At 41.3% G+C, this 21432-nt stretch overlaps 1 protein-coding gene across 3 annotated transcripts in view; it reads left to right on the top strand.

Moving 5' to 3' along the window:
• Positions 1-8480, top strand: part of ARK2N (arkadia (RNF111) N-terminal like PKA signaling regulator 2N) — a 73791-nt gene extending 65311 nt beyond the window's left edge. For all 3 annotated transcript variants that reach the window (XM_075993478.1, XM_012790320.2, XM_012790316.3), the window contains one exon: positions 7239-8480. In XM_075993478.1, coding sequence (XP_075849593.1) covers positions 7239-7428 — 190 coding nt within the window. In that variant the 3' untranslated portion in view covers positions 7429-8480. The remainder of the gene's footprint in view (positions 1-7238) is intronic.
• The last annotated feature ends 12952 nt before the right edge of the window (positions 8481-21432 follow it).

Genomic DNA, 21432 nt, shown 5'->3' with positions numbered 1-21432 from the left:
CAAACAACTTCTTTCTTATGCCACAGTTTAGTTGTGATTTTCTGATAAATAGGTGCATAACACAGTATCTTCATTACATTGCTCTTTGATCTGATTTTATTCTTTGGTTGGCCAGGTAATAAAACACATTCACTAGCATTTCTTCTGTTTCTTTTATAAAATATGGATTTAGAAGTATAAAATGGGGATGAAATACAGATGCATATAAATTGAGGGTACCTTTATTCTAGTGAGACCCAGTTTTACTTTCTGAAAGCATTTTTTAGTTAAATAATTAGAACTTTAAGGATGTTGATTTAACTCATAATTTTTTTTTTTTTATTTTTTTTTTATTTTTTTTTTTGAGACAGAGTCTCACTTGTTGACCAGGCTAGAGTGAGTGCCGTGGCGTCAGCCTAGCTCACAGCAACCTCAATCTCCTGGGCTCAAGCAATCCTCCTGCCTCAGCCTCCCAAGTAGCTGGGACTACAGGCATGCGCCACCATGCCCAGCTAATTTTATATATATATATATTAGGTGGCCAATTAATTTTCTTTCTATTTATAGTAGAGACGGGGTCTCACTCTTGCTCAGGCTGGTTTTGAACTCCTGACCTCGAGCAATCCGCCCGCCTCAGCCTCCCAGAGTGCTGGGATTACAGGCGTGAGCCACCGCGCCCGGCTTAACTCATAATTTAGCATGCTACCTACCCCAAAGTGGCGGATTCTGTCTTTGTCAGAACTAGTATTGTCCTAGCACTTTGTCCTTTATTTTTATGCCCTTACTATGCTTGCATGGCTGGGTGTTTCCCTTTTTTTTCCTCCCTCTTTTTTTTTTTTTTTAAATGGTTATTTTCTCTATTCTGGTGGGAAAGACTTTTTCTTCTTCAGTCTTTATCTCATTTTTTTTTTCTGGCCTTAAACTTCTTTTTATTAAATTCGTTTCCATTTTTCTGTCTCTTCTTTTAAGCTGACTTATTCATCAGACGAGGAAGCTAGAACTACTGATTTCTTCCTTTACTTCAGCATTTGTTTGCCATTATTTTAGTTCACCACTGTTCCTTACAATATAGAAGACGTTATCCTGAGTCCTGTGTCAGGATCTTTCTCTAGAATGTTGTATTTTTTAATTTTAGGGGACCTACTATAATACTTTACCTATTGGCAGATTGATGTGGGTTAGTTATCTTCAGTTGTGCCAGGAGCACATTATTCATTCACCAACTCCCTCTTGAGTTACATTTCAAATTTTAATTCATTGTACTCAGGTGTTCCCACTTAAGCAAGAAGGAGTAGGTAATAACCTATATTTTTAATCTAATTTCTTACTCTGTGCTAGGATATATTATTTGGTCCTGTTGTCTATTAATTTCTACCATCTACCTTTTTTCATTTTCTTATGCCTAGAATTGTTATAGCACGGGCCACCCTTCTTTTTAGCTTCTTTGTTCACTTTTCTTCCATCATGACATCTTTAGCTTTCTCTCTTTTTTTTTAACCAATATTTTGGTATCTGGAGTTAAAATTATCATTATATTTCTATTAAAACTTAAATTCTCAGTCCTCCCCACCCGTAACACACACACACACACACACACACACACACACACACACACTCCTCCTCATCACATGCCTTTCTTTGAACTTGTTAGATCTTTTATATCTAGAGTGTCATTTTACTCATTTCACATATTTGTTCCACACTTGAACAAAGTCAAATGACTTTGGCTACATTTTAAATAACATAACATGATTTTCAAGGACTTTTTCATAGAGATGCTGAAGCATTAAGCTGTGTTTACTCTTATCCATTGATTTGAATCCTGGGGGAATCATATCTTGTAGGTGACGTCCATTTGGAAACCTTGGTGGTGATTAATACTGTACTAACAATGGAATGAATGTGTGGAGCTTACAGATTCTGTTCAGCATTTTTAACTTAATCCTGTATAATTTTGAGAGTTCTTTTATTTTGGCCTTGGGTCTAAGGCAGAGTAAAGTCTCACTGACTGTTCTTTCTGAACATTTTTTCAGCACTTTCTATAAAAGTAGCCTGAAAATCTTACAAACATTGAGATTAAAAATCTGAGAATTGGGTAGGGGGAGTGGCTTTCTTGTTGGTTGTTGGTTACTTAAGAATTATTCCTCTGGCTGACTGTATCTCATTTGGAATTTATTTCTTTTACAGGCATAGGGTTGCAGTTATGAAGTATTGATGTGCTTCTGGCAGGGCTATCGCTCGGAAAAGGTTTTAGGTTTTGATCCACATCTTTTTGTTCTAATTTGATTTGCACGTATACAGTAGATGTTTTGTTTGGATTTAGCTGTCCTGTTCTTATTTTTTCTTTTGATAATTCTACATTGTTATGGGCTTTCTGAGAGTTTTAAAAACCCAGATTTGGTCCTTGAGTTGTTCTTTTGGGATTGTGGTTGCTCTGATTTGTGTTGGGTGCCATTTTACCATATCACAAGCATTTTGTTTGGCCTTTGCACTGAGTATTTAGAGTTGTGATGTTGCCTTCTCTTTCCCTTTTGATAAAGTTGTTTTTCTTTTCTTGCATGTTAATATCTTTCCCTATTCTTTTGTTTTAGTTTCTGTTGTATTCACTTAGCTTTTGTGTTTCTCCTAGTCCTAGCGTAGAAAGCATGCTTTCTGAACTATTGGTTGAATGTATCTATTATGGCTGCCTTGTATTGCTGTGGTGAACTCCTGACATTACCTAAATGTTATTTCCAAATATTAATTTTTGGACAGTCCAGTTTCACAGATGCTCTTTGCTAGTGAGATGGAGCCTTTCCTAACATCTCTAGTTCTTCTGTGCCCACTTAATTTTGCCAGAAGTTTTAACTCATGATCCTCATACCAATCAATATGTATCTATTTTTGTTCTTGGTCCTTTTTCTTTCTCTCTTCTCCCAGCCTCATTGATAATTGCTCTGGGAAGATGACTGCATATACTGCAGATCTTTCTCTTATGGAACTGTGTTGGGATAGTTCCTTTGGTACCTGTTCTGAGGTTTTTGTGAATAATTAGACTCTTACCTTATCTTAGTGTTGTGGTTATTGGTGTTAATATTGGCTCATTCCTCAGCGAAAGAATTGATGCAGGAAGTTTTTGCATTTAAGACTAATTGCTTCATAGAATCAGTTGCTAGCATTAATCCTAAAAAAAACCTTGAGAGGCAGATGAGCATTTCCCCCAAATCACAAGGATTCATTTCATCTTCAGTTAGGAAAAATAAGTAGGAATGTTATCTAAGAGGTCACCTTCAGGCTCTGTAAATGAGAGCAAAAATGATTAATTTTTAATGTTGTTTTCTTAGAATAGTAAGGTAACTATATCAAAAGCTGGCCATCAGAGCCTGCTCTCTTTCTGTGTTTTTTTCCTTCATTTCCACTGTGAAATCTCTCCTTTATTGATTTCAATGTATGAAGAACAGAAAATTATTCTGTTAAGACTTACTGTTTATAAAGTGTTTTTTCTAGCATTTTGGGAAGTGAGGCCTGGAACATTTTCTTAATTATAAAATGCAAAGTATGGCTCTAAGTAGTGTCTCATACATGCTACCAGTCATATGCAGATCAAATGCTTTATGAGAACAAGGACTGTATCTGCACTAGAATTGGACTGGACCAACTGAAAACCAGCCAAGTATGCTCCCCCTAAATCTTCATAGTGCAGAAAAAGCATATGTGATGATGCATGTCTCTTTGTTATGTTAGTTGCCTCACAAAATTTTGAGTCTCTCTGATTCTTATTGTTCTGTTCTCATCTACCTCCTAGCTATTAGTTTATTCAATGTGGTTGAGGTCATTAAAACATAACATATTTTTTGAATGTTTTACTGTCTTATAACACACATAGAAAAGTCATAGTGTACACTTTAATTTTTGCAAAGTGCTCATACCCAAGTAACCAGTACTTAGATCAAAATAAGAATGGAAGTCCCAGTGTGCTACTTTCCAGCCACAACTTCCCTCTTGTCTTTCCCCCTATAACTGTCCTGACTTATAAGAATAGTTTTGCCTATTTTCGAACAAATCTTAAAGTCATTGGTGACTTTAGAGATCATCTTAGAATCTTCTTTAACATTCCTGACAGATCCCCAACAATTACTTGAGTATTTAAAAGGCAGTTTATTCCAATTTATAGTGGCTGTAATTGTGTAGTAATGATCATCCAAAACCTGCCCTCCAGAAACTGATTCATGGTTCTTATTATGCTTTCAAGATCTCTGTACAAGGGAGAGTAACACCTTTCATGGTGGCTACCCAGCTCACAGTGGTTCTCCCTTCTTTAGGAGCTGTCCTTCTATCCACAAATAATGAGAACCAGGAAAGCTTTTGCCCAAAGATAGGACTGTCACATTTTCCAGAGAATCTAAAATTTTAAAGTAAGAGAAATTGACTGTAAGAGGGTTGGTGCTTGTTCTAACATCCCTAGGTTCTTTGAGGTGCTCCACTATCCTCCTAATAAATTCCCTTTTTTGCTTAAAGTAGCTGAAGTTGGTTTCTGGTAACTGAATCATTGGTAACATAACTGCAGGAGTAGTCTCTTGAGATGGTGGTAGTGTCTCATCTCCTCTTTTCTTTCAGCCTTTCATTACATTAGTAGTACATAAGGTCTCTAAACCTCTCATTCTCCTAGTTCTCTTCCTATACCAGACTCTCTTTAGAATCTGCTTTGCTGTTTATTGAAGGCCCCTGGGAACTTGAGTGCCCCTTTCAATCAAACATAGTAGAATACTTCAGGTGTAGTCTGAGGAAGGCATAGTTGTATAGTGGAAAATAAACCTGTGAGTGGAGACCTGATTCTCTTCTGCCTGGGTAGTTATCTTTTTTTTTTTTTTTGAGACAAAGTCTCACTCCATTTCTCGGGCTAAAGTGCCTTGGCATCAGCTTAGCTCACAGCAACCTCAAACTCCTGGGCTCAAGCGATCCTTCTGCTTCAGCCTCCCGGATAGCTGGGACTACAGGCACGTGCCACTATGTCTAGCAAACTTTTTCTATTTTTAGTTTGGCTAATTTCTTTCTATTTTTAATAGAGACGGGGTCTTGCTCTTGCTCAGGCTGGTCTTGAACTCCCCAGCTCAAGCAATCCTCCTGCCTCGGCCTCCCAGAGTGCTAGGATTACAGGCGTGAGCCACCGCGCCCAGCCTGCAGTCGTCTTTTGGCCTCAGTTTTTCCTTCTGTAAAATGAAGATTAGATCAGATCTCCTTTAAAGCCACTGCCTGATGTTACATTGTGTGATTACTTAGGGAGCAGTGCAGAGTAACAATTGGGACTACAAACCTCTTTTATTTTAGAGATATTTCTAGGAATTCTGCCAAAAATTATATTGACTTTGTTTTGCCTGAATTCTTACTAAATGTTTAGCCAGCTTTAGTCAGTGTTTGTACAGATGAGCTTTTGAACTGTTAGAGAACTTTATATTTGTATTATTTTTTATTTTTTAAATGTTTTTACAATGTAACAAAACTTTATAATTTTAAGTTGTTAGTCTGGGCCTTTTTACTCTGATGACTCTTACTGTATTTTGCCTCATCCAATTTAATACACACCTCTATAAAGTAACAACATGATATGGAAAGTATTAGACCTGAAATCAGACCTGTCTCGATGGAAGTTCCTTGGCCTGCCACTTTCAAGTGGTGTAGCCCCAGGCAAATCATGCAACCTGTTTAAGCTTCCGTCTCCCTTTCTATAGATTGTGGATAGTAACTTCCTTGCCTACCTCATAGGTCCATTGGAATCGTCAAATGAAGTAATATATTTGAAACTGCTTAGTAAAACTTAGTATCTTGGCCATCAGTGGTATAGGTGTTGAATGGGCTCCTTTGGCTGACATTCTTCCATGACTACATGGTCACTTAATCTGAGTTTAGTTAATGGGTTGGACAGATAAGGATTAAACATTGAGCTTTATGGCCCTTATTTTACTGCTTTTCACTAGCTAATCTTTGAAAATGTAGTCGCCTCTGGGTTAGCAGGTACTTAGCCCATTTCTGAACAGATGGCAGGCCTCTGGTGCTGTAACAAATCTGTATTCCGCCCCCTGTGTTGATCCTGAGGGCTCTTTTCTTCAGCATCTCTCTCAGAAGGGAGTAGTTTTCAGGCTAGCCTTTGTTGGACAGGGCATCTTTCCAGGAGCTTAAGGGTCCTTGAGACAGTTTTGCAACTGCATCTTGTTCATTGTTACCTAATGTTCTTTTGAACCAGGTGGTGCAGGTAATATTAAATCAAAGCTGGAATTCTCAAGTGACCCAGCATCACTCTTTGTATATAGATCATCAGAACATCTGCTCAGGAGCCACTGTGGTAGTTGGTGTGACTAAACTCATGACACTTGTTACTTCTCACATAAATAAGCTATGTGGGACTTTTCAGCAATTTAGATTTGAGGACATACTTGAGGACAATGATAGCTTGAGCTGCCTGCCTTCCTCTGATTTGAGTGAAAACTTAGTGTTTCATCCTGCAGCCTCACAATTCTATCATTTGGCTGGAATGTGGAATTCAAGCTGTCAGTGTTTCTGAAACAATTTTCTTCTGGTGAACTCTTGGTGTGATTTGTCAGCAAGGTAGTTCTGTCCTCTAATAGGACCCTTTAGGGACCTTTAACTGAGGACTTTAGCTTTGTTACTTTCACTGAACCAAATTATAAGTGGTTCTGATGAATGAGCCAAGGGTTTCTGTTGTGACCTCAAGAACAAGGGAAATTGATCCTTTATACATGACCTAGTACTTACCGACTTTTAGAAATCTAATCTGTAAAGGGATATTACTGTTGCTGTCATTGTATGTTCAAACTAAGATTGTTTGGGCATCTTAATTTTGTTCTGGATTTATATGTTTGTTGCCCTGCCTTGAAGATTCCAGAGATTTAAATGAGTTCAGAGGAACATCACCTTAATGATGGTCAGTGACTTATTTGGATACAACTCCAGAGTTTCTATTTAGTTTCAGTTGTTACTGAGATGAGACTTTTGGCCTTTTTAAGGCTAAACTGAGGGAGTACAGGTGGAGACAGACAGACATGGAGAGAAGAATATTGATTGCAGGTTTCATGAACTTCCATGAGTTTCAATTCTACAAATGCCACAAACAGCTTCTGAAGCTGAAGCTATGACAATGAACTTCCGTGTTCACAGTAGGCTTATCTTAGTAAAAATGTTGATCAGTACAACTGGAGTCATATTGTCTTCTACTTTTCCTACGGTGGGATTAACTATGCTTTTGTTCGTTCTCTCAATTGCAGGTGTGTGCATCCTCGAGGAGGTGTGATTCAGAGTGTTTCTTCATGGAAGCACGGTCCAGGCACGCAGTATGTTAGCACCCGGCAAACACAGTCATGGACTGCTGTGACTCCCCAGCAGACTTGGGCTTCACCAGCAGAAGTTGTTGACCTTACTTTGGATGAGGATAGCAGACGTAAATACCTACTGTAATACAATGTCACTGTGTTTCCTCTGCACTGTTCCCTTCTACTTCCTCCTCCTATTTGTGACACGGAAGTTCATTGTCATAGCTTCAGCTTCAGAAGCTGTTTGTGGCATTTGTAGAATTGAAACTCATGGAAAACCCATTCCCCCCTCCTTTTAATTAAAAGAAGTCATTTAGGAGATAACTTAACCACAGAGAAAAGAATTTCTTTTCTTCTTTCCTGTAGTAGGAATATGAGAATGATGAATTTTATTAGACAACTTCATTTTACTTGGTAACTTTTAACCTTAGAAAACTCCGTCTTCCTTTTAGAATAATATTTTACTTACCAGGTAAAATGGGTTTTCAGTTTTTGAATCTTATATTTATTTTTGTGTATAATGAAATTAATATCTAAACTTGACCACTATCTGCCCACCCCATTGGCACTCCTGTCTTAGGGCATTCGCACACGTATCATTCAGGTCCTTATTGGCACCTACTAGGGCATGTGCATTTAACAACCTGTCCTTAAAAATAGAAAACAAAAATATTTAAAAGTATTTTTTTCTTTTAGCTTAAGTCTTCTGCCTTCTTTCCTTTGTTTTTGGTTGACTTCTCACAACACAAATAATTGACATTTTCTGTTTATAAATACTACTAAGGTGACTTAGTTGGTCTCCTTGTTGCAATAATTCATAACTCTTTGGAAAATGTCTCCTTTGGGGCAGAGGCATTTCGGATAGATACCCACCATGAGGTTTTCTGGGCATCTGAGGAGAGCACTGAGAGATCAGTGGGGAAATCTTTCTCCCTCAACTTTTGTTCTCAAATAACAGGAGAACATAGAAACCTGTTACCTAGGAAGAATATGGAAAGTTGTGTGGCTTCTAAGGCTACAGGCACTTGCAAATCATTGGAAAGTGCCTCCTTTCATAGCTGGTCTGTCTATAAAGGGTGTATAACAACTGATTTTAACACTTGAGCTGAAGCAGACCTAATGTTATATTTGGGTATTTTTCTCCTCTACCTTCTAAAAATAATTCATATAATAAAAACAAAAATATATCATAAGAAATCAGATGCAAAGCACATAAATGGCATTGTAAGTTTTACAGTATCTAAAAGGAATAGCAAAGGGTAGTAGGAGCTTCAGGGATTTCAGGAAATGCCGGCATTGGAGTTTTGTGGCATTAGTTACTACCTTTTTTCCTTTAACATGTAGTTACTAGTGAATTATTTTAAAAGCAATACCTAGAGTTAGAACACTATGTATTGTGCACAGGGGGGAGCAAAGTAATTTTGGCTTAGAAGACCTCATGTTTTGTTTGCTTTTTTTGTTTTTGTTTCCATTGTTACTGTTGCTATGGCCCTTGCCTCCCTCTCCAAATGCCTTGGTGGCTCTTCCTTGTAAGAATGTGAGAACCTAGCATTGGCAGTTTCCATTTAGCAAACACACGTTTACCAAGTGCCTGCTCTGCATAAGGCACTGTGAGCGGTAGGTGCTGTGGGGGCTGCTGAGATGAATGGGACACACCCTGCGTGTACATGCATCAGAGTCTGCCTGGCTCCACCTGTCTGGCCTTTGGCCTTTTCATTTCCTTTTTTTTTTTTCTTTTTCTTTTTTTTGTAAAGACAAGTTTATTCCTTCACCCTTCCTGTTAATTCTCCTGTACACCCCTCCTTCTAAGGGAGTGTATTCAAGCATGTGTTCTTTGATCTTCTCTGATAGCATCTCATTTGATCTGGCCTCTGTTCTTCATCAACTTTTTGTTTTTCCTCCAATCTACTTTTACTAGATCAGGCTTTTAAGATCATGAACCTCCAGCTTTAGCACCTCATATATCAGTATCTCCCACGGCCACAATTCTAGACAAAAACCAAAGACCCAGAGGCCAGAGCAAAATAGGACCTTCTGCAGATTCACTACTGGTGTATCCTTGGACCCTCATATTTTACTTTAGGATTAATTTATTGAATTTTACTGTTACACATTGTTTTTGACTTGAATTAAAATCCTAGAAGCAGAAATGTATCATTTCTGGTCTGTGTTTTCCAGGAAAATCAATGGGAAGAGAAGAGTGGATTATATGACTTGAAGTTTTTACAGCTTATTTTTTTCCCCAGTATCAGGGCAGAGCCCCATTTTAAAGAATGTTTTTGCATTACCTATTCTTATGTTAACAGTATATTTTTCCCAATTCCACACAGCAGGTGATTTCCCATGATATGTTTTCTTTAGTCTGTAACAGTCATCCTCTAAAGAGAGGATTTTTGTGGTGTGCTGTTGTGCACTGTGGATTGGGAGCAGAGAGTAGAGTGTGTAACCCAGCTCTTTTTTGTCCCTTTGCATTTATATCAGGTTGCACTTTCCCCTCACTAGTTCCTATTTAAGCTCTCTAACTACCTGACTTGATGCACCAGAACAGAAATTTAGATATTAAGATGCAAAAAAGAGGAAGAGGGATGGTAGAGACAGTCAACCCTCTTTCCTACTAGGTTGGGGGCTTTTCCACCTAATAACTAACTAGAGAGAGACTGTGATTCAACACTTCTTTCACTGCTCTGTCTAGAAGAATGGGGATGTGATTTCAGACAAGATATTAATGAGAAAATTCTGTAACATATACTTCTGTTACGTGAAATTTCTTTTAAAGGGATTTTTTTTTAAAACCAAAGTTTTGCATTTGGTAGCATAAATAGTACTTTATGCTTCACAGGACATTGTTCAAAGTAATATCTCTGTTAAAATGGTACAAGCAGATCACAGATTGGTTTATGCCACTGAGGTTGTTTCCCTCCCCTCCAATTTGAACAAAATCAGAGCAGTGACCTAGCTATTGCATCAGCATGACTGCCCTTAACTTATAATTACTGCTCTTCAGTAATTGTCTTTCATTTTGATGGTAGAGGCCAGACTGAATGGACTCCATTATTCTTTATAATCAAGCATCCCATGAACTCTGCTTTTATTGTTATTAATTGTGAATATGAACCATCCGATTTGCTAATCTAGTCATTTGTTCATCATTACTTTCAGCAGGTTAGTACCATAGGTCACTAAAATTTGTTGCCTGCTTTTTATACTGTCACAAGGTGTTTGAAAAAGCTGGGGACACAATTTTGTCTTTTAGTTTTAAACCTTTTTTTTAAAGGCGAAGAGCCCCTAATCCCTGTTCTCTAATATGTGTATGATGTGACTTCCATGTATATATAAAAATGATTGTGCCCTAACCAAACTTCCTCAGATTGTGCACTGTTTAAAATAATCACGTATTTTAGTCCATTGCTGTTGTATTTTTTCATTTTATTTAAAACACTACTTATTCTTTTAACAAATTTTAAAGGGTAGTGATCTTAAAAGAAAAAATCACTGGATAACTAGGAAATATTTTTGTTGTTGTTTTGTTTTTTAAAGAGTACAAAGGTCATTGAAACCTTTTGCTCCTCTTACCGTGAAAATGAAATGTTAGCCATTGTATGGCTAGGAACCAATGCACTTGGCGGTGAACAGATATGCTGTTGCTGGAGTGTGAGCGTGGACTTGATGCAGTGACGACAAATCATTGCTTAGAATTAATGTTTTCAAATGTGCAACTCTAGTTTTTAAAACAAAATTTGGTTCTTTACATTCATTATTTAGTTTTTGTTTCCATTTAGTATTTAATGGTCTTTGGAGAAAAAAAATAATAAAACAGAGTGTTATATATATTTTTTGGTGCAAGATAAGATTTTCTGTTTTTTGAAATAAGTCTGTAGCATAAAGGTTAAACTATTTTAAGATAAAATAAAATAGAGTGTATTTAAACAATTATATTTTCTGAGGATTTTTTATTCTGTCTGCTTCAGTTGATTGGGTGGTGCCTGGAGCAGCTCCCTATTTACTTTTTGGATGTGAAAGTGGATTATATTTTGTTAACAGATCTTATTGTTATAAGATGCCTGCTTTTGCCAAGCAATAGCTATGTCCTATTCCCAAGATGTTTTGCAAGTAACCTGTGGTGTGTCAGATCTTGATTAAGCAAATCGAATTAGCTCTCCTGTAGCCGCTACCTCCCTTTGCGGCTAGAACCAGTGAGATTTTAAAGAGGGCCAAAGGCTTCTAGTTCTAGACACCTTTGTTCCTGAGAAAAACCACCTCTGGTCCCATCCCAGAGACCAGCGCATGAGGGAACATACGATGCTGCAACTGCATATACTTTGCACTTGGTTGAACATTTGAAGCAAGTATATGATGTTTGAAAAATATCCTAAAGAACTTTTCCCCTCATCTGGTTCTTATTTATTACAAAAAAAATATTTTTAGAAATGGGATCTTCCTCTGTTGCCCAACCTCGGGTACAATGGTGTGATCATAGCTCACTGAAGCCTCGAACTCCTGGGTTCAAGTGATCCTCCTGCCGTCGCCTCCCGAATAACTGGGACCACAGGAGCACCATCATGCCTGGCTAATTTTTCTATTTTTTTGTAGAGACAGGCTCTTGCTCTTACTTAGTCTGGTATTTTCAAAGTTTTAAAAGAATGTTTATTTCTAAATTTCTGCATGGAGGAAGAAGTAGTACAGATTGCTGTCCTGGAAAATGGAGAACAAAAGAATAACAATATCTAGAGTTACATAGCTAGCATAGCTAGACTTTGCAAGAACTGATTTTTTAAAAAATGATTCAAATTAGGACTTTTTTTTTTTCCCTGAGACAGAGTCTTACTCCGTTGCCCAGGCTAGAGTGCCATGGTGTAAGCCTAGCTCACAGCAACCTCAAACTCCTGGGCTCAAGCAATCCTTCTGCCTCAGCCTCCCGAGTAGCTGGGACTACAGGCATGCGCCACCATGTCCAGCTGATTTTTTCTATATATTTTTAGTTGGCCAATCAATTTCTTTCTATATTTAGTAGAGATGGGGATCTCGCTCTTGATCAAGCTGGTTTCAAACTCCTGACCTTGAGCGATCCACCCTCCTCGGCCTCCCAGAGTGCTAGGATTACAGGTTTGAGCCACCGCACCCGGCTAGGACTTTTTAACTTTTAAGAAAACTCATTTCTTAACACCTCATTTCTCTGCCTGATTTCTCTGCCTGTTTACATGGAGGGGAGAAAAAGCAAGTTGCAGAATATGTACTACATGATGCTATTTATCTAAATTTTAAAAGATGATATACTACATATTGATAAAGGATACATACATATATAATAAGAGTATAAAAATGCACGAGAATAATAAACACCAAATTCAGAATAATGGTTACCTCTGGAAGCGGAGATATGGAGGGACACAGGGGACTTTAGCTTTATTGGTAAAATTTCTTAAGTTGGGTAGTGGGGAAAAAGATGTGTTATTCTTTATACCTTTTTGCATATCTTAAATATTTCATAATCAAATTAAAATTAAAGTTTTTCTCTGTTTCAGGTAGAAAGAATAAAAGCTCTTTTATGACAGTCCCAATATTAGTAGAAATGAATAAGATGGAATCAAGCTGATTCCATTTAGGTGTCCTCAACACTTCTTAGATGTGTCACCAAGAACATAAGCAACAACAAAAAATAAATTTGATAAACTGGACTTTGTCAAAATTAAAAGCTTTTGTGTTTCAAAAGACACCATCAAAAAAGTGAAAAGACAACCCTTAGAATGAGAGAAAATATTTGCAAATCTTATATCTGATAAGAGACTTTTATCTAGAATATATAAAGAACTCTGACAACTCAATAACAAAAAGGCAAAAACCCAGTTAAAAAATGATTTGAACGGTCAGGTCTCTGAGGGAAATATACAAGTATCAACAAACACATGAAAAGATGCTCAACATTTCCATGTGGTCAGAAAGACACCAATCAAAACCACGAGTTACTATTACTTCACACCCACTGGGGTGGCTAGAATCAAAAAGTAACAAGTGTTGGGGAGGATATGGAGAAATCAGAACCCTCATATACTGCTGGTGGGAATATAAAATGGTGTAGCCACTTTGGAAAACAGTTTAGCTGTTAATGCAAATGGTTAAACAGAAGAGTTACCATATGACTCAGACATTCTATGTCTAGATATATACCCCCCCCAAAATGAAAACAGATGTCCACACAAAAACTTGTACACAAATGTTTATGGCAGCATTATTCATAATAGCCAAAAAGTGGAAAGAATCCAAATGTCTATCAGCTGATGAGTAGATAAGCAAAATGTGATATGGCCATATAATTGAATATTATTCAGCCATAAATAGAAATGAAGTACTGATACATGCTTCAACATGGTTAATCCTTGAAATCATTATGTTAAATGAAAGAAACCAGTTACAAAAGACCACACATTCTTCCATTTATAGGAAATGTCCAGAATAGACATATGTGTAGAAACAGATTAATGGTTGCTAGAGGCAGGGGAGGGGGAGGGGCGGGGGGGAGGGGGAAATAGGGAGTGGCTGCTAATGGGTAAGGGGTTTGTTTTGGGGGTGATCAAAATATTCTAAAATTATATAGTAGTGATGGTTGTACCTCTCTTAATATACGGCAGTCTTCCCTTATTGAGGGTTTTGCTTTCCATGGATTCAGTTACCTGTAGTCAGCCATGGTCTGAAAATATTAATGGAAAATTCCAGAATAAACAATTTGTAAGTTAAATTTCACACTGTTTTGAGTTAGCATGATGGAATCTTGGGCCATCACACTCTGTCTCACTCAGGAAGTAATTGTCCCCTTGTTTAGCATATCCACACCGTATATGCCATCTACCCATTAGTCACTTAGTAGCTGTCTTGATTATCAGATTGACAGATCACAAGAAGGGTGAGTACAATGCAATAAGGTATTTTAAGAGAGACCACAGTCATTTAGCTTTTATTGCAGTGTATTATAATTGTTCTCTTTTATTGTTAATCTCTTACTGTGCCTAAGTTGTAAATTAAACTTTATCATATGTATGTATAGGAAAAAATAGTACATATGGGGCTTGGTACTAATAGTTTCTGGCATCCACTGGGGGTCTTTGCATGTATGCCCCATGGATAAGAAGAGACTGTTGTACTAAAAAGCACTAAATTGTACACTTTAGAAGAGTGGATTTTATGGTATGTGAATTATATCTGTGTTAACCTTTGCAATTGAGGGTACAGCATTTTAAGCTGTTAATATCTTGTGATGAGTAGGTGCTGCACACTTTGAGGAAATGAGTTTAGATAGTGGGAGTAAAAACAATGGTAGGAAGGTACAAGTCCACCTCCAGGAGAGCCAGACACCAGGATGGCAGTAGTTGAAGGCAAGCTTTACCAGCTTTCTCACTGGCTGCAGACGACACTGGCTCCGAGATGTGCCTTTAGGAGGCGACCTACCTTCTGTGAAGAAAATGTGGCTTGCTGAGGTTTCTGGACCATCTGAACCTGCCACTCAAGGGTGAAGAGTATTCAGAAAGAAACTGACCTTTATTCCCTGCTGAAATGTGAGTGCTTACCAACTTCCAGGGAAGGTCCCACAGGCAGGCTACCTATGGGAGGTGGGGTAAAGGGTGCAACCTCAGGACAAGAGTGTGACCCCAGCCTATGAACTCCTAGGACCCGCTACTGGCTTGGCTCCCTGGCTTTACCCAGAAAATTTTGCAGGCACTCTGAGAGGATCATATCTGACAACTTGACATCCTGTCAGGATGCATCCATGACTGCATCCTTTGCACATTGGGGTGGGGACAATTTGTTATTATGCATGCCCTTTCCCCCTCTGGGGTTCTCATGCAATGATTCCCACCCCCTGTCTTGGTTGCAAGCTCTGAGAGTCACAGTCACATAACTGCATGTTGTTCTTGGTGTCCTTCAAAGGTACTAAGGCAGAAAACATGTCAGGTCCTTGGCTTTAGTCAGCGCTGGGTACTTTCATCCATTTAATAGTCTTCCATATCTCAAAGTCTTGGCTAAATTCTGCTTGTTAACTCTTTCGGCTCTTGGCAGAGTGTATTTGTTTGCTATTATATTAAAAAATATATATATATATATCATTTAAAAAACAAACCCTTCACTCGGGTGAAATATCAAAAAAAAATTTCAGCATCCTTTCAGGCACCAGCCAGTCAGAACACTGGAGGTGTTGCTGGCACAGGCTTCTAGAAACCCCCATCTTTGGCAGGTATGGCATGAACCCCATCCCTGCTAGCCTGCGGCTCCTGGGAGGCACTCCAGCAGCTCAGGGCCGGGGCTGTTTGCCAGACGGAATTGACTATGTCATCATTTTAACAACTGATAGAACCAAACCAGTGCACCCACTTAACCTCTCTGTGCCTCAGGTTCCTCACTCATAAAACAGGGTAATAATCCCCATGTGTGGATTGTCATAAAGAGTAAATGAGTATAGGCCAAGTCCATGCCATCAGTCTTGCCTGCCTTGCACCAGTCCTTGTGCTTTGGCCAGCTCAGCTGAGAAGTGTGTAGACCAAATAAAATCTGTCTGTGGGCCTGCTAACAGTTTCACAGCAACACACTTAAAGCATTACAGACGTTCCAAAGTGGAGTACTTCAAAGACGGCAGCAAGCAACGGTTGGATATGTGATAACTGGCATGGGATAATGAAAAATCACAAGTTCTAAGATCCGGGCTTGGGTTGTGTCTTCATTGCTGACAGACTGCAACCTATGAGGCCAGCCACCTCTCTGTCCTTAACTTCTTCATCTGTGAAGGGAGGATATCTGTGGGGCTACCACCATGCCTAGATTTTGAGAGGTATCAAATAAGATAACAGGATGGTGTAGGGTGATCCACAGCACTTTAGAAGTTGCACTCAAATGACTCTAGAAGCAAGGCTGGTAATGGAAATAACCCTTCGGGCCAGATAAAAGATAAGTGGGAACTGTGGCAAATGGGAGAGCTTTAGGCTTGGCCAAAGGGGGAGGCTGCAGCTCTTGTCAGAGAGGGCATTTTTTGATGTTGCCAGATCTATGGGTTTTTCAAGAGAAGATGTAAATCTGGATTTTAAAAATATAAATGTGAAATTTCTGATTTGTATGTGTGTGGCAGGGCAGCAGGTCTGCTGAATATACAACTTGAATGGACCAGTTGGAGGCAGGAAGAAATGAAAATAGGATGGACTGTCCCTGATGTGCCACCTCCCCCGCCTCTACACCCTCTGAGCCTTCATGGCAAGAGATAAAAAGCAGTGAGCCTGGTCCCGCATTTTCTGCAGGCTACTGAGGCTGTGAGTGGCAGGAGAGCCACTTGTGTAAGGAACTGTGTGCCCAGGGAGCTGTGGTCACTTTCATCCTTGGTCCAGTGTGTTTTCTGTGTACATCTCTGGCTGGCTAGATAGTCGACTAAAGAGAATGGAGGCCAAGTGCATGTCATTAGTCTGCCAGTCATATAACCAGGATCAATCCCATTTGGTGTCTAGCTCAGCTGGCAACTGTGTGGACCAAATTTATCTGCAGGCCTGATTACCTCTTTCTTACTTCCTCTGAACTACGCAGATTTCACTATGCAGATTTAACCAACACTTAGTATTTGCTATGTGCTAGGCATTGGACCAGACCTCAGGGCTAGTCCTCACCCTCAAGTAGCTGGCTCTGTCTGATAGAGCTGTGGTCCCCAACCCACAGGCTGCGGCCCAGTAATGGTCCATGGCCTCTTAGGAAAACGGCTGCACATCACCACCTGAGCTCCACCTCCCTACGCCACCACGCGCCCCTCAGTCCCTGTCCATGGAAAAATTGTCTTCCATGAAACTGATCCCTGGTGCCAAAAAGTGGGAGACCACTGTGATAGAGCAAACCATTATCACAATGCTAAGGTTAGAGCTCAAGGGAGGGCGCTCTTTGAAGAAAAGCAAGGCTCCCATCAACACCTAAATGCACATATAGGAATAACATTTATCAGGCATCGGGCAGATGGGAGTGGGGAGGAGGGGCTGGGTACAGACATACATAATGAGTGCAATGCACACCATCTGGGGGATGGACACGTTTGAAGCTCTGACTCGGGGGGTGAAAGGTAACACGTAACCTAAACATTTGTGCCCCCACAATATGCTGAAATAAAAAAATCTAAAAGAGAAGTGGAAAAAAGAAAAAAAAAAAGCAAGGCTCCCTAAGCCAGCCGAGGGCATGGAATGAATGAATGATGGAAGAGCTCTTGCAGAAAGCGATAGTTCAGCTAAGTTTGAAAAATGGGTAGAACTTTGGGGTCTGGGAAAGTAGAGAATGGAGGGTGTGGGTGGGTCCCATGTAGATTAAAAACTCAGGCCAGGCTTGGAGGTGAGAGAGAGCATGGCTTAGTAGAGCAACTGCTGGCTGGGAGAAAGGGATGGTGGAGAAGCTGGAGACATAAGAGCCCTGTATCAAAGGGTGCCTCGCTGGTGTCAGAGTGTCAGATGCCTCGCTGACATCCCACAGACGTGCCCACTATGGACACCAGTAGAACATCTCTATTAGCTCAAAAGCCACATTTGGGGGTAGAAAGTGGCCACCTAGATACATAAATGCAATAAAGGCATACCTCTGAAATGATGGGGAGGACTAAGGTATTGCCGGATGGGAGGAATAAGAGCAGCTCTCCCTGGCAATGAAGGGAATTGGAAGAGACTTAGAGGGGGAATTAAAGGATAATTGATACTGGGAGTGAGGAATTATTAGAAATCTTCTGCAGGAATCAGACAGATAAATGATGAAGCCTGAATCAGACAGGAATGGGGTGGTGGAAAGGAGAGGTCAGACTGAAGAAAGAGGGTGACTTCAGGATTTGGTGATGGTGTGTTTCTGGGGGCTGGAGGTGGGATGCAGAGCACGGGTATAAGGAAGAAAGGCTGCTAGATACATGTTGCATCCACTGAGTAGGAATTGTAGAGAAGGGGTCAAGTTTGGAGAGTGTAGCAGATGCTTTCAGATGCCCCATGTCACACCCCTCTAAGGTGAGGATAGTGTTGCCTTTTGTATCCTTGACTGTCAAGAAGATGACACAGTGATCTTTGGCTTTGGAGCATAATACATACCATATCTTGAAATACTGCCCCAGCCCATTCATTGGGTGACTTGGAGCAAGGAGAGCTTTGCAGCATAAGTCATGCTACGATGCAAGCTGCCCTGTTGTCCGGACCGTACGCCCCAGCCAGTCCAGTGATGCTGGAGGTCTTCACAGTGGATACGTGTGCAGTGTGAGACGCTGGCAAGCCCCAATTGGAGAGATGTATCATAGACGCCTAAGGTCCCTAGAGCAAGGTAAGGCCTCCTGCAGCAGAGAACTGTTCACCTTTTGAAAGGCAACTCCCAGCATGTTTTGGGCCCTGGTAGAGAGACAGAGCATCTGACCATGGGACATAATTGATCAAGACATCAAAAATGCTAATCATGAGCTGGGTTTTGTACCACTCAGGTCATAAATTCAGGCAGGCCCAACAGCAGTTCATTCTAAGATGGAAAGTTTGCATCTAGAATCAGGCATGAGCAGGACCAGAGGCCACAAGTAAGCTGCACATGCCTCTTCCTCAGGCATCCGAGGCATGTCTCCTGTTGCTTAAAGCCCCAGTTAAGGTGGCCCTGAAAGACAGTAGTAAGGGGAAATGCTCCCAATGGGCAGAGCTTTAAGCCTTTTCAAGTATATCTGTTCATCAGTTCAGTGTAGAGGGGAAAGTATGCATTCCGTTAGGATACCTGTGGAGTCTTGGGCAGTGAATGACTTGGTTGGTTGGTCAGGGGCCTGCCGGGAGAAAGATGAGAGGTAGACAAGGAGGTCTGGGGATGAGGGATGTGCAGAATCCCGTGCCGGAGAGCATCCACTGCAGAAGAGGTGCTGACCCACTAGGTAGACAACACGGCTCATCCTGTGCTGATCAGCCTTGTCCTTGGGGCTTACATGATAGGCCCATGAATGCAGTAGCCATGGTGATAGGGATGCCGCTGAGAGGCCCGGGCCCAGGGATACAGCTACTGCCTCTGCTCACTGATCTGTCAGCACAGAGACAGGCCTGAGCCCTCGATCGGCCAGCTACTGAAGGCATATTGATTACATTGGCCCTTCCACCTTGGAAAGGGCAGCTAATCATCTTTCCTGGGTTAGATACCCACTCTAGTGTTAAGCTGAGGGTTTCCGGCATGCCTGATTTATCTACGTATGTTGCCCTATAACATCATCTCAGATTGAGAGGCCTATCTTATGGCAAAGGAGGTGCAATAATGGGTGCATGACCAGAGGACCCACTGGTCTGCTGTATACCAAATTGGTGGAAGCAGTGGACCTAAGAGAATGATGGAGTAGCTTATTAAAAACTCAGCTAAGGGCCCAGCTCAAGGCCAATACACTGGAGTTGGCTGTTGTCATCCAGAATATAGCTGATATTTGGTGCTGTGTCCCCAAATGGCAGAATACACAGGTTCAGGAATGAAGCATAGACGTAGGATTGGTCTCTCTTCACCATCACTCTCTATCCACTGGCACCATGGTGAAAAAATGTCTGGAACTCAGATGATTCACTAAGACTGTGTCTGAAACTCCTGGTGCTTCCATGCCTGGGGATATCAGAGAATGGGCCCTTAAAGGGCCAAGTCAGCTGAGAGCTCAGACCCCTCAGGCATGTAGGTCTGGGTCATCCCATGAAGCATGACAATGAAGGAAATCTAGGATGGAGGGTGGAGAAGGAAGACGATGAGCACCACTTTCAGCCTCTGATCTCTGCAGCAAGGGTTATAGCTTGTCCCACTAACTTTCCTGCACAAAGTGTTTTTGCTAGTTCATGACTGGCTACCACCAGGAAGACTTGGTGACAGAATGGACTTACTGTGGGGCATGAGTGGATTAGAGTGGTGCAAGCAAGGAGCAGACCACTTTGGGGGCCTTCATCACGCCCCCTTCGCCAGCCTCTGGCTTTCCTGCAGCTGAGATAGACAGGCCTGGCCTCGTGCTGCACCCCAGTTCAAGTGCATGGAGTGCATCCTTCTGATTTCTATCTGGGGGCCCTCTCAGAGCCATAGAGTGTGTTCAGTTTGTGTGGCTCAGGTATAGCCCAGAGGTAAGGGGAATTGATAGCCCTGGGACAGCCTCAGCTACGGAGGCTAGGAGCCAGGGCCTTAATGGCCCTGGCTGCTTGTGGTTGGACAAGTCCGGGAGTCGTTCTGTCTGCTGCATAGGAGATCACAGTGGAATTGAGCCCCCTTGCTCATGGCAGTGACTTTGATGATGGACCTTATGTTGGCTTTTCCTCCTGCACTCCCTAATTCTCTTCTTCAATTTCTCACTCTTATTTGCTGAGATCACCTCCCAGTTAAACCACCTGCATCTAAATTCTTGTCTCAGGCTCTGCTTCTAGGACAATCCAAACTAAGACAGGGAGGAAGCGGTTGAGTTCACTCTGAGCTTGACATGCTGAAGGGATACCCAGTGAAAGTGGGCAGCAGGCAGTGGCCACGTGACCTTTGGAGGTGTAGATTTATATATCAGCATATGGCGGCAGATAAAACCACAGGCCAGAGAAAACTCATCCTTCAGAGGCCAGTGGGGGAAGCATGCCTGGGCACCCTTTTGAGGCAGTGCTTCTCAACCAGGAGCCGGTTTACTCCCCGGCAGACATTTGACAGTGCCTGAAGATGTTCTTGGTTGTCACAACAGGGGCACGGGTGCTGCTACTGGCATCTAGTGAGGAGAAGTCAGGGACGCTGCACAGGTCAGACCCCCATAACAAGGAATGGCCCAGCCCCAAGTGTCGGGAGTGCTGGCACAGGGGAATCGTGTCCTGAGACGATCGCAGAGGAGCGGGGAGAGTGGCGCTGTGATAGGTGGTTTCACGGGGCCGGCAGGGCAATGCCAGGAGCAGTCAAGGAAGAACCAATAATTGTCCATTTAGCTTAGCAACAAGGACCTTCACCAAAACAGTTTCGGCAGTGTGGGGCAGACGCTGGTTTGGAGTCCGGGAGGGCACGGCTGGAAGACAGAGACGATGAGTACAGGCTCTTCCCGGGAGCTCCCTGGGGAGGAGCAGGGAGGGTGGCGGGGTTGGCTGGAAGGAGCTGTAGAGGAAGGAGGAGCTTTAAAAGATACTGGAATGACAACATCCTGTGTATGCTGACAATAAAGCCA

This window comes from Microcebus murinus, chromosome 17, assembly GCF_040939455.1.
Source record: "Microcebus murinus isolate Inina chromosome 17, M.murinus_Inina_mat1.0, whole genome shotgun sequence".
Classification (NCBI taxonomy): Eukaryota; Metazoa; Chordata; class Mammalia; order Primates; family Cheirogaleidae; genus Microcebus; species Microcebus murinus.
This window is presented reverse-complemented; position numbering and strand designations above follow the sequence as displayed.